Source organism: Elephantulus edwardii, unplaced genomic scaffold, assembly GCF_000299155.1.
Source record: "Elephantulus edwardii isolate Elephantulus edwardi_28Jun2011 unplaced genomic scaffold, EleEdw1.0 scaffold00222, whole genome shotgun sequence".
Taxonomy (NCBI): Eukaryota; Metazoa; Chordata; class Mammalia; order Macroscelidea; family Macroscelididae; genus Elephantulus; species Elephantulus edwardii.
In genome coordinates, this window is record NW_006399972.1 from 2,722,612 (window position 1) to 2,736,981 (window position 14,370).

Below are 14,370 nucleotides of genomic sequence, written 5' to 3' on the forward strand. Positions count from 1 at the left end.
CGTACGTTTCCCATTCTGGGAAGATGAACAGGTTTGAGTTATGAGTCTCAAAAACTCATTTAACAGATTTAATCTATGATTCTCAAAAATGCACTGTTATTGAATAAGAATCAACCCTCTAGTGAGTGTCCAAGACTATAAATCACATGGGAGAAGATTGTCCTTCTTTCTTCCAGGGAGTAGCTTAGTGAATTTGAACTGCCAAAGAAGACCCACCTTTGGGTTTGCAGTACAACTCCATGTGAACTACCCCACCAAAGCTCCCTACTGGTAATGTATGATTAAGCATGTATACCCAGGACTCATTAAAGCCTTAGAAAGAAAAAAAATTTTTTTTTTAAAAACTGTTCTCAAATTAAATGTTTTCAGGACTCAAACATTGTGTAATGCTCTATTGGGCCTGAATGACAAAATGACCTTGATGGCAGGTTCCTGGCTAGGCCTAAGACAGAACATAGGCCCTGATTTCCGCTCTGAAATTCTTGATGTGGTCACCTTGGGTTCTAGCAAACACCAGAGTTAACGGAAGGTTAACACAAAGGAATGAAACGTTCTTTAAAACAAGGGATATTTTGCTACATACGGGCCCAGATAAAACAAGTAGAACTAAAATAAAACATCTCCTTTTCTTTACCTTGAGAATTGAGATTTGGCAAATGTAGTTGGTTGACTTCAGGCATTTTGTCCAAAAATGGAAATGTGAGGGTTGCTTCTGGTTCTGGAGATTTTGGCTTTACTACCTGGAATGTGGAGGAGCAAATAGTATCATTGAACGTGTGTCCATTAGCAACTGCAGATAGTCAAAAGAACAGTCTCTGACTATTATTAAAGTCTACAGCCCATTCAACATTTAAATGCAGTTTTTTATTTTGTCACTTCCCAAACCCCTTTCAAACTTTACCACATTAGTACAGTGGTCAATTTTTCGAGAAACAAAACTAAAGCCTAAAATTTAGTGAATAAAGATAGTGTTTCATCTCTAGAAATGTACAGATTCTCTTACTTTCTCATTTGTCTTAACACATAGTCTGTTCTTAGTACTGTATTACACTGAATTTGCAAAGCCAGAAAAAAAAATATCTTCCTTTGTATGTAAGGGGCTAAATATAACAGCATTATTACTTCTCAATGGACATTTTCTTAAGACATTACATACAAAGCACATGGAAGTGAATATTTTGAACCTGATGGCTTAGAAATATTTTTCTAAATAAACTATTATCAAATAGTGCTATAATCATGATGTCTTCTGGGGAATTATGAGGTGTGTTAGACTATGTGTCTTTGAAGCAAAAAGTGCCAAGATTACATGCTTTTGGAATAATTTTTTTGCTCAGTGAAAAGAGAGTTTACTGTTACTGTATTATTTCTTCCCAATACAAATGATCATGAATAGAATACCTTTCTGATTTGTTGCCTCTAAACAACTGGTTACTGGGGATAAAAAGGACATTACTAAAACTAATAAAATACTGTCTAAAAAAAGAGTTAATAAAATCTCAACTTAAAACTTTTGAAGGTAGAGCCTGAGTTGTGTTCGTTCATGTCTTTTCAGGTGCTCCCAGGACTTGTCCATTCACTCTGTGACTGGCAGTTGTGTTTGATATATTGATTTGATAACAAAGGGACTTTGGCAAATGAGGCTGCATAGCTCTAATATCAAGTATGTAGCACAAATTAATGTATAATTTGGTCCTCAGGATCATTTAATGACTATATTTCTTCTTGTAGAATTTTCTTTTTTTCTTTCCTTAAGAATTACATGTATCACCCTAAGGGAACATTGAAGAAAACGCAGTCATTCATCTCCTTTTGCACTACAGATATCCAAAAGAACAAACATCAAAAGCTAAGGCCTAGAATTTTCAAAGCTGATGACCTTATTTTATTCTTACACTATTTTTTTCTCACCAGGCAGACTGACAAAAACATATTTCAGAGAATGTCCTATAGATGAAACAGTTGTCAGCAAAAATGTCCAAAGTGAAGCATGAATGTTTTGTTTTACAAAAGTAATACACCCGTTCCTCACTTATTGACGTGTTCCAAAGACCAGATCATTGTGCAAAAAATGAACAAAATGGAAAAAAAGGAGGATGACTACATCATCACATAGCTGCCAGTTTTCATCATTACATCATTGCCAAATACTATTATCGTGGATAACTTCCAAATCTCACCATGGCACAGCCAAGCTGAATACAGCAACCATCACAGACAGTAGGAATCTAGTCCTGCTCCTCTGTGTTTGTGATTGCCAGATATATGCCATTAAAGCACAAAATAATCTGATCACAGAGTTTTTACTATTGTAAACATGCAATCTCAGACAATGAGATAGTAGGTTAAGTGAGAAGTGGGTGTAGTCTCAAGTGCGTTGAGGGAGGGGGAACCCCCAAACCCCAACTATTTATAACTATAGTGAGCACTTTTCTTTCTTGACTGAATGGAGCTCTTAAAATGGAATTATCCAGTAAGAAAGTAAGAAAGGAGAGAAATTAACTTCGCCTAAACAAGAAAAGGATTGAGTTCAAAGAGTATTATTTTATTTTCAAGTATTTGGTGAGAGGGTAAGGTGTATTTGAACCTGGTATCACATGATACCAAAGGTTACTTGATAATTGCATTTTATTTTTATGAATGTCAATGTATTAAACTGAGAAGAATTTTTGCCATATGGCAAAAAATGGTCTGTGGCAAAGCAAAAACAATTCTCCCCAGAGTGACGAATACATGTAATTTGTGGTCCAAGGATGGAACACACACATGAAATGACCCAGATGAATTATGTAAATGAATGGTTTTGAGTTAATAGTTCTCATTCTGTTTGTCTTTTAAAAATTCTAGTAGTGATAAAACGTTCCCTTTCAATTTAAGTTTAAAAAGGTGAGTTTGGAAGAATAAGAGATGAAAAAGAGTTAGGAATAAAATGTAGAGAAGGCAAAACTTGCCGAAGTTGGAAACCTTCACCATACTCAATGCTGGCCTACGGTTTATTTTCTTCTTTTATACTTCTGTAGTTCTTTATGCAGAAAAATGGAAAATTGCCTAGATAAGAAATACCCCCAAGGCATCAAGGGAATCAGAACTTTTCAGGCTTTACTAAGGACACAGCAAAGCTTTCAGCTTCTGAATCAAGGCCAGCACCTGGGTCTTGTTTCTTGTTAATTAGTTCATGCCTAGTACAGTGCCTGCGGCATATAGCAAGTGCACAGTACGTATTTGTGAAGTAAATGAATGAATGAACTTAAAATGGAACTTCTAAAGTAAAATCTCAATTTAGAGTTAATAACAGGGAGTAGATTTCAGTAACTCTTAAATACGTATAAAACACATTCTTTCTAAGCACATAAAGAGATATATACACACATACATTTACTTACATATTTACATGTATTGCATGACATAATTTTGAGTGTATAATTTTATATCTCTCTATAACTCACATTTCTTTAAAAATGTACATGTAGAATATATGCAAACAGAAAAATTACAGAGAAGAGACAGAAAATAGTTGCTGTTGTTGTTAGGTGCCATTGAGTCGCAGACAACTCATAGCGACCCTATGAACGAAAGGCCTGAGCACTGTTTGTACATAGTTTCCGGAGGCAAGCCATTTCGGAAGTGGATGCCGCTCCTGCTTCCAGGCTAGAAAACAGTAGTTGAGAAATTAAATATTCACTATTAACAGTTGCCACAGAAGCATCCTGCTCCCCTGTGAAACAATATTAACTTTTAACCACTTTCGTCCACTGTTCCTTCACCTTTTGTGATAGCACCAACTCCACCTTTCCGCTCATTTCATGTTCCATTTTCTGCTGATCTTTTTCTTCAGGCACACTGCTTTTTAGTTGAGGGCTAGAGGAAAGCTCCACAAAGGCCACAGTCGGGCTGGATCGAGTCACGGTTGTTGTAAAATGCTGTGGCTCTGAAATGACGTTACATCCAGAAAAAATAAAGAAGAAAGAGATAATCATCTAAAGCCATTATTTTACAATTCCACAAAGTGCATTAGCCCATATCCTGCCCTGGAAGTAAAAAAAGTTGGATTGCAAGAAAATTCTGGCAAAACTGTGGCATAAATAAGCCATCGTTTCACTTTCTCTTGGAAAAGACAACAAGATATGGTGCTTAGATTTGATAGATTCAGAATAGGAGCAGAGAACAGAAGAGAATTGCAGACAGGCAAGAAATAAGCAAATCAACAAGTCATGTATATCAGGCTGGGCCATTCTTTGGAAAGGGACATCATGTTTGGAAAGATAGATGGTCAATGAAGGAGAGGAAGACTCCTAATGATATGATTAACATGGAGTTTTCAGTAATGGACTCTAGTGTGTTTAGTTGTGTCAGAGATGAGGAGAACGGCATAGAATAGGGAAGAGTTCAGGTGAGTTGTTCAAAGGGTAGCTATGAGTTGTGCTCAATAGACCTGGCAACAAAAACAACAACCCCTCCACAACCTAGTAATTGTCAGCTGCTAGAATGATTACAGAAGTCTCTGTTACAGACATATCTGTAAGTGAAGGTGGATGACCTTGTGGAAACAGAGTTAGTGAGATACTAAGACCAGCAAGACATATCTTGGAAGTCCTTGTGGGAAGTGTCAGAATTGCCCTCTCCTGAAAGAAAAGTCTTCCTGAGCTTCATTGAATGTCTAACAGCAGGGTGCAAATCACAGGCAAAAGTAGAGGATGACATTCATCTTAGAAGAGGCCTTACTAGGTGTAGGCTTTCTAACTAATAACACAATTGCAGGGTTGTAATTTTCATAATATTGAGTCTTTCCATGAACAGGACACACATTTTTCCATTTTGATTAGGTTTTTTAAATCGTGTGTTACAAAAATGTTCTGTAGTTTTCTCTGTATAGATCTTTTGTGTCTCTAGTTAGGTTCACTCCCAAGTATCTCAATTTGTGGTTGGATATTGTAAATGTTATTACTTTCTTGGCTTCCTTCTATGAGTTCTTTTTGTTACTGTGGAGTAATCCTACTGATTTTTCTATTGACGTTGCATGTTGCCACACTACTAAACTAGTCCAATAGCTCTAACAGTTTTATTGTTGAGCCCATGGTGTTTTCTGTATATAATATCTTATCATCTGCATATAGTGACAGTTTAACCATTTCTTTGCTGATCTGATGATCTTTGATGTCTTTTGTGTCCTTTCCTTTTCAAAAGCAATTTACAAGTTCAGTGCAATCCTAATACAGACATCAAAATTCTTTTTCAAAGATATTAAAAGGGAAACTGTCAAATTTATTTGGAGAGGAAAGGACCCCAAATAAGCAAAGCAATTATAAAAAACAAAAACAGGCATAGCACTTCCTGACCTAAAAACCTACTACACAGCGGTAGTTATCAAAACATCATGGTACTGATACAATGACAGGCATATTGACAAGTGGAAAAGAATTGAGAACCCTGAAATGGACCTCTCTACTTATGGTCACTGATATTCAATAGGGGAAATGTTCAATATTCAAATGGGGAAATAACAACCTCTTCACAAATGGTGCTGACAAAACTGGACTTCCACCAGCAGAAAGCTGAAACAGGATCCCCATCTCACATCATACACAAAAATGAACTCAAGGTGGATCAGAGACCTGGGAGTAAAGCCCAAAACCATAAAGTTCATAAGAGACAAACTGGGATCAAGCTTAGATGGCCTAGTCTATGGTATAAAGAGATTGCTAAATACAGCCAGAAATGTACAGTCTGGAAAGCATTAAACTGATGAATGGGACCTTCTAAAGATTAAATCTCTGTGCTCATCAAAAAATTTTTCCAACAGGGTGAAAAGAAAACCTACTAACTGGGAACAAGCATTTGGCAATACCATCTCAGACAAAGGTCTCATAATAAAAGTTTACAGAATTGTCCTGGGCCTTCAGAAGAAAAAGACTGATAACCCACTTATAAAATGGGCAAAAGACATGGAAAGACTTTTCTCAAAGGAAGACATTCAGCTAGCCAACAGATACATGGAAAAAATGCTCAGTCACTGGCAATAAGAAAAATGAAAATAAAAACCACAATTAGAAATCATTTCACCCCAGTAGCAGTGGCAAACTTTATTAGGGCAGCAAGCAATAAATATTGGACATGATGTGGAGAGGTAGGGACTCTCATATACTGTCGGTAGGATTGTAAAATGGTACAACCACTTGAGAAGATAGTCTGGCGTTACCTCAAAAAGTTGAAAATAGAAACTTCATATGACCCAGCTATTTCACTGCTAGGAATATACCCAAGAAAATGAGAACTGAGACACAAACGGATATTTGTACACCAATGTTCAGAGCACTGTTATTCATCATAGAAAGAATGTGGAAACAGCTCAGGTGTCCAACCACAACTGAATGGATTGAGAAATTGTCATATATTCACACAATGAAATACTGCGCAGCACTCAGGAGCAACAATTTTGAAAAATTCCACATAACTTGGGAGAGACTGGAGAGCATTATGCTGAGTGAACTAACACAGTCGCATAAAGACAAATACAACATAAGACCATTATTGTAAATATAGAAAGATAACTAGTAAAACATGTATGGGAACCCAATGTGTGAGGATGAGTAGTGGCAAAACCACAGAGTTGCACAGTTTGATGAGCGAAGGGAGAAGGGGAAGGAAATGGGAAGGATCCAGGTGAAAAGACTGGATAATGAGGGGCAAGGTCCAATGTTGATTAGTTTTCTAAAATGTAATGCATGAGAATGAGTGTATGAAACACAAGATAAATGATGAATATTGTGAAACACAATGTATACGAACTTTGTAAGCAACACCATCATCATCATCATCACAACCAACAAAACCCCCCATGATTGCAGAAACAGAAGGGAAGAGAGTAATAAAAAGAGGGAATTGTGTTTTCTATTGGATAATCAATTACTACATGACAGCTCCCCTGAAGGGCAGTGCCAGTTGGTGGACAGGCTGACCACTGCATGTTCTCTGGTGAGTTTCAAAGAGATTGAAAATAAAAATCTATATATTCTTAATCCCAATTAAACCAGGAAAGGAAAAGAAATTACATGAGAGGGAGAAGAAATTGTACGAAAAAACCCAAAGGCTCTGCCTATCTAAGTAATTCTTACTAAGTACTGTGGGCTACACCAGCAAATATTCAAAGTCAATATCCTTGGAAATTCCAGTGTCACAACAACAACAACAAAAATCACAAAACACACACAGAAATATTGCATAGTGCCACTGTTGTAAAAAAAGACTGACATTGGGGTTGGGGAGAGACTCAGAAAGATGGGATAAATTATGTATACCACATTGAAACAGATAAGGGAGAGAACTGTTTAAAAGGGATATGTGATCAGGTATTATTGTCATGACAGGAGTCCAGAACGAAGGATGATAGTGGAGTGGACTTGTGGGGAGGGATTGTATAACAATGAAAGATTTTCTTCTTTTACTTTTCAAAGGGAAGGGCACACTAGGGGAGGGGAAGAGGTTGGGCAGAGAGAAAAGTACAACAATGAATGAATGGAAATCCAAAGTCTCTGTAAACTTTCACTGAAGTGAATAATAATAATAAAAAAGAAATACTCCAGAAAAGCAATGGTCCATTCAAATGGACAGCAAAGGGCGTGGTGGTGGTCATACTACAACACCAAACACAATTAAAGAACTAAGAAAACCCACAAATAACTAAAATATGTTGGTAAAACAAGTCAATGACAAAATGAGGATCTAAATAAATTATGTCTTGCCGTTGAAAGAGACAAGAACTGAGATGAGAAACAAACAAACAGGAATTAACAGTAGTGTGAATTAGGAAGAAAACATTAATGAATTGAAAGGAAAGATAGTTAAAATTATAGATGCTGAAAAGCAACTAAAATGAGGTGTAAGAAGGCAAAGCACAATGTAACGGAATTATAGAACAACAGAAAAACACAATATACAGAGTATAGAGTTCCGGGAGGATTTTGAGATACAGAAAGACATGAGCAGAAAATGTGAATAATGACAGGAAATTTCTCCAATCAAAAAAATCCAAGCAGCTCAATGAATTCCAAGCAGGACAAACTCAATGGAATCTACACCAAGACACATCATAGCTAGGTGTTCAAAAATGAAAAGAAAACGCTGAAAAAGAATCCTGAAAGTGATAAGAAAGAAGCAAATTGTCACATAAAAGGATCCAAGTAAGACCAAGTTCCGATTTTTCCTCAAAAACATTGATTGGAGGCTGTGGCTTCCAATGTATCCTTCTAAAATACACCTATATCATTACAATGATATATTTAATGTGATGAAAACAAGAAGCAAAACAACTCTCAGTCAGAAACACTAAACCCAGAATGAAGGTGAAATGAAAACATTCCCAAATAGAAGCCGAGAGAGTTATATATAACAAATGAGCCTAAATAAAAAACAATTCTAATTAGAGTTTTTTTAGATGGAAGGGAAAAGATACTAGACCATAGATTATGAAAACAAAGCTTCCTAAAAAAAAAGGGAAAGGTATGGAGTAGTATAAGGGCTAGTAATAAGGCACTCATGCTTGAAACCTACATATTTTTCCTTTATTTTTTTAATAACAAATACATAAAGGTAGGTACAATATTATGATATGGGGCATATGAAGTATGAGACAGAATGACAAAAGTTGAGACCAGTAGGTATAGATGCAACTTATTGTATGTTACTTAAGTTAAACTGGTATCAACTTACTCTGGCACATTATTTTCAAAAAGCCCTTAAATAAAATATTCACAGTAACCACTAAGGAAACAAACATTTAAAAAATATATAAAAAAATGAAAGGAAAAAGGAATTAGAATACTACAATGAACAAACAAAAAGCCCGAGCAGTACTACAGGGCAAAGACAAGGGGTTAGTACACACAAAAGCAAATATCAAAATGACAGCTGTAAGTCACTTTATCAGGAATTACTGTCACTGTAAACAGATGAAATGCTCCTTTAAAAACCAAAGAGCAGAATGGATAAAATAACAACAACAAAACAAACAAAAATATAATGCTAATATATTATATATAATATAAATTATATACAGATGGTATTATTATTATACATGAATATATTTTTACAAAATAATACAGATTGTATTATTATATATTAATATATTTTTACAAAATAAAAAAATATAATGCAAATATAAGAGGCAAATATTTAACCTCATGGTGCAAATGAATTGGAAGTGAAAAGATGAAAGTGAAAATTTCCAAGAAATAATAACCAAAAGAGAGCTGAAGTGGCAATCTCAATATTAGACAAAGTAGACATTAAGATAAAATCTATTAAGTGAAATAGATTTTAATAGGGTCAAGAATATTTACAATCATAACTGTATATGCATCTAAAACCAATATTGGGACGCCTAAATAAAGGCAACAAACACTGAGAGAACTGAGATTATTTACTATATTTTGAGGCTTCAGTATACCACTTCCAGAATAGGAAAGAAAAATCTAGAAAAATAGATCAACAAGGAAAAGGAAGAACGAAATAACAGGCAAGGAAGGTGAAACTCTGTGTTTCACCTTTTGTGTTTCACCTATACTCTCGGCGTGTTGTAAGGAGGGGCCAGTCCTTGGAGAAGGGCATCATGCTTGGAAAGGTAGAGGGTCAGCATAAGGAGATGGACTGACACAGTGACTGTAACAGGGGGTTCAAATATATTGGAGATGATAAGGACGGCAGAGGACGGGACAAGGTTCAGATCCACCATTCATAGGATTGCTACGAGTTGTTTTTGACTTGATGGGCCTAGACTTAAAAGGCTAAACCCCCAAACAAACAAAAAACCAAACCCAAATGAATCTGTCTTGAAGGACGTAAAACCAGAGCATTCCTTAGTTGGCAAGAATGGAGAAATTCTGACTCCCTTTGGGCACATTTTCAGAAGGAACCAGACCTGGGAGAGACATTGTTCTCAGAGAGGTAGCAGGTCAATAAGGGAGCATAAGACTCGACAAGGCAGACTGACATCGTGATTACCACTATGGGTTGAGAAGGACAGAGGTCATGAGGATGGCACAGGATAGAGCAAAGTGTAGAACTGTTGTTCACAGAGTTGCTATGAGTCACAGTCAATTTGATGAGTCTAACAACAAGAAAAACCCAAAACAGCACAATTCACATTCTATACAAGTGCACATGAGTTATTTTGAAGGACAGAAAACATTTCAGGTTAAAAACAAGTCTTCATAAGCTTAAAAAAGATTGTAATCAAGAGATTAGTGGATGGATGGATGGATGGATGGATGGATGGATGGATGGGGGAAGGGAGGGGGGAATACAGCGAGGATCTGATGAGACATGATACATAGCAGTGACTGATCTTAATTAATGTTGTAAAACTAAATGTGTATGAATGATTTAACAAAAGCAATTAAAGTGAAAAGATAGAAATCTTTATTTCAATTCTTTCCAGGTTGATCTTCCCTTGTCTTGATCCTTGAAGTGTCCTTTATCTACCCATTCCATTTCTATTCCTCCCCTCTTCTCCTCCTCACTGTACAATGGAGTAAAAAATGACTTATAACTAAATTTTCTAGTGAGTGTTCAGAGGCAGTTAATCTCATAGGAGGAGACTGCCCATCCTTCTCTAGCAGAGCAGTTGGTAGATTCGAATTGCATATCTTTGGGATTAGAGCACAGCTACTTCCCAATCAGACACTAGTAAGTAAATAGGAACAAGATGCGCGTGCGTGTGTGTGTGTGTGTGTGTGTGTGTGTGTGTGTAACTGTTTTAAAGGGAGACAGGAGAAAAGGTGTGGAAGAAAAAAAGGAAATCACAAGGACAGCAAAAATGTGGGTAAAGGAACAGGTAAGATGCAATGGAGACTTGAGGAGACAGGGAGATAAAAGAAATAGATCAACAGTAAAAGAAAGTGTACACAAATGAAACAGTGTATATGAAAGATTATACAAAAATGAACAATGGTATAAATAATTAAGAAAAAATATTGAAATCATACAAAACATTTTCTTTGACTAACAATAGAGTGAAGATAGAAAGAAATAACAGAAACAAACAAAACTCCCCTCATAGAAGTATGCATAAATATATGGAAATAAAACAGCACACAGTAAAATTACCAAAGGCTCAAGGAAGAAGTTAAAAGAGAAATTAAAATCTTCTTAGAGTCAAATCAAAATGAAAGCACAAAAATAAAAATAACTATTAAAAAATACCCCAAAACTCAAAACACACAAAGGTCTCAGATTAATAGCTTTATTAAGAACGAACACAGCCTAACTAAAAAGTGAGAAGGGAAATAACCAAGATCCAAACAGAAGGAAATTAAACTGAAGACAGCAAAACAATAAAGAAAATCAACAAAATCTAAACTTGCCTCTTCAAAAAGATCGATAAAATTGACAAATCTTAGCTAGACAGAAAAGTTGTAAATAACCAATATTTTAACATGAGAAGTATTTCATTTTTACAATTGATGCAACAGAAATAGGACTATTATAAGACTATTATGAACAGTTTGTATGTCCACAAACTGGATAACTTAAATGAAATGGATTGATTCCTAGAAGCATATTAACTTACAAAACTGACTCAAGAGGAGATAGAGAGTCTCAGCAAACACATGACAAACAAACAGCTTGAATCAGTAATCAAAAACATGACAACAACAACAGCAACAAAAAGTCCTGGACAAGATAACTTCATTTAGGAATTCAACCAAGAATTTAGAGAATTGATACCAATAATGTCTAAACTTTTCAAAAAACTAAAGCATAAATAAATGTTATTCTCTCATTCTATTCTTGGTCTTTTGGCAAAGGTCAAGTAGAAAATTTCAGTGAGAAATAGGATGAGGAAATGGAATATGTATGGGAAATCGTGTTTATGAACATTTGCACTGTGACCATAAAAACTGGATGTGCGTGGGGCTGTTTCTCAAAAGGAGAAATGGTTTGAAAAATGCAGAGAAATAGTAGCTTAGGGAATTATCTTATAGGGAGTGCCAGTGATGCAGTGGGTAAATGCTCACTGCTCACCAAAATGAGGAGGGTTTTCTCAGTCTCACTACAGGGGAAAGGACAGTCTACTTTTGTAAAAATTCCTCACAAAGATCTCATTGCCAGAGTGAAACTGCCCCATAAGGTTTCTAAGACTTTAATCTTTATGAACAGTTTAACTCCATCCTATGTGGTTGCTATGAATTCAAATAAATTCTACAGCAACAGATAGCAAGGGTTCCTTAATCTAAGCAATGGATACAGTTCACTCATGTACACTAGCCAGGCTTGTATTTTCACTTTACTATTTCAATCTGTAAGTTTTATCATTGCAATATCTACCTTTATGACTTATTTTTTATTTATGTCATATATTGCTCCTACTGTGGGTTAGAATAATATCTTCTAGCTCTGGTGGCCTAGTGGTAGGAATTGTGCTGCCAACTTAAAGACCCAGGGTTTGAATCCAACAACTACTCCATAGGAGAAAGATGAACAATCTTCTCCCACACAATTTACAGCCCCTGAAAAAGTGCTGGAAGGTAAGTGATGAGTTGGTTCAGACTTAATGGTACAAACAAGCCTATGGGTATATGTACTAGTTACACCTATAATTTTTAGCAATATTTATATGGTAAAAGAACGATATACTTTCCTTTTTTTAAAAAAAAAGTCTCTTTTATGTTGATTTGCTTAAAAAGTTCATATACATTGTGTTTCACATTATTCTTCATATTGTATTTTACACAATAATGATATATTTTCAAAAAATAAAGCAAGGCACAGAAAAGCTGGCATTTGAGAGAAGAATTAATCAAGAGAGTCACTGAATTTCCATTTGAGACAATTTGAAACTTTAGAAGTGGGTGATAGTACTACCTGGTAAATGTAATAAGGTCAAGATGCCAAGCTTTTTCCTATATATGTTCACCGTAATAAGTTCAAAAACAGTAACACAAAAGCAAGGGGCTCCTATTTTTGCAGCAAAATTAACCATACAATCGGTATTGCACCAGGAAGCCTCTAGGTGGCAGTACAACTACAACAGTTACAGAGACTAACCTTTGTGACTCAGGAAGAGAAACCCTAAGTCTCTGTAAACTTTCATTAAAATTAATTTTTAAAAAGTAAGGAAAAGGTATCAAAAAGTAAAAAGTAGTGATAAAGTTTGAAAAAGAGAAGGACAAAGAGTTTTTAAACAGGAAGTATTATAAGGGTTTGTGAGACAGTAATTCATAGTATAAAAGAAAGTGTATGTAATGATAAAATGTGCATGATTGAAAAGCAGTATGACTTGTAAATTTCCACTCAAATTTAAAAAAGAGTTAGATTTTTAAAATTATCATAAAAATGGGGGGAATTATCATGATTAATCCTAAGAATTGTATGTCATGAAACACACCTGCTGTAGCAAATTCTTCATTTTCTTTCCCAGGTTCTCCATCATCATTCTCAGCCTCCTGACTGTTCTGTTCAGCTTCCTCAGTGGTTGCCTGAAAAAAAAAAAAGGAATTTTCTTCCTTAAACAAATTGTCCTTTTATTTTGGGAAAAAAATCCCCGAAAACAAAACAAAACCAAATAAAAAAAACAAGTTCTAAAAAGTCAAAGATTTTCTATTTTGATAGAACTTTCTAGGCTTACATAATAAATTTCTCATTTGAATTTATCTTAAACATTGGGTTATAAACCCGCACTTGCATATGTTTTTGTTGGTGTTAGGTGCCATCAAGTCAACTACAAGGCACAGGGATGCGATGAACAGAGATGTGAACCTTGTCTGCTCTGTACCATCCTCACCATCTCTGGTACCCACAAGCACATTGTTATAGTGACTGTATCAACCCACCTTTTTGAGGTTCTTTTCCTTCTCTGACCCTTCATCTTTTTCAGTATGGTATGTTTCCCCCAGGGACTGGTTCCTCCTGAGAACGTGCCCCAAGTATGAGTATGTGAGATGAAGTTTTATCACCCTTGCAAGCTCCTTATCATTGGGCCACCAAAGCTCTCTTGTCTCTAAAAAGCACCCTGGTTGCATTTCCTCCAAGGCAGATCTGCTTGTTCTTTTGGCAGTCAAGGGGATTTTCAAGACTCTTCTCCAACATCACTATTCAAAGGCATCAATTCTTTTTCGATCTTCCTTATTCATTGCCCAATGACTAGATGCCTAGGGAGCAACTGAAAAGACCTTGGCTTGGATCAGGCACACCTTAGTCTTTAAACTGACATCATTCCTCTTTAGCACTAGGAGAAGTCCTTGGCAATAGATTTTCTCAATGCAACATATCTTTAAATTTCCTGATTGATGATGCTGTGAGTGTTGCTGCATTATAGATATGGCACAACCTTGCTAACAGATACTGAAGAACACACACACACACACACACACACAC

The 14,370-nt window shown here is 35.8% G+C and overlaps 1 protein-coding gene across 3 annotated transcripts in view; it reads right to left on the reverse strand.

Annotated features, from left to right (window-relative positions):
* Nucleotides 1–14,370, reverse strand: part of LIMCH1 (LIM and calponin homology domains 1) — a 559,635-nt gene that overhangs the window by 37,401 nt on the left and 507,864 nt on the right. For all 3 annotated transcript variants that reach the window (XM_006898180.1, XM_006898182.1, XM_006898181.1), the window contains 3 exons: nt 13,382–13,472; nt 3,765–3,928; nt 635–740 (listed from right to left, as the gene is read on the reverse strand). In XM_006898180.1, coding sequence (XP_006898242.1) covers nt 635–740; nt 3,765–3,928; nt 13,382–13,472 — 361 coding nt within the window. The remainder of the gene's footprint in view (nt 1–634; nt 741–3,764; nt 3,929–13,381; nt 13,473–14,370) is intronic.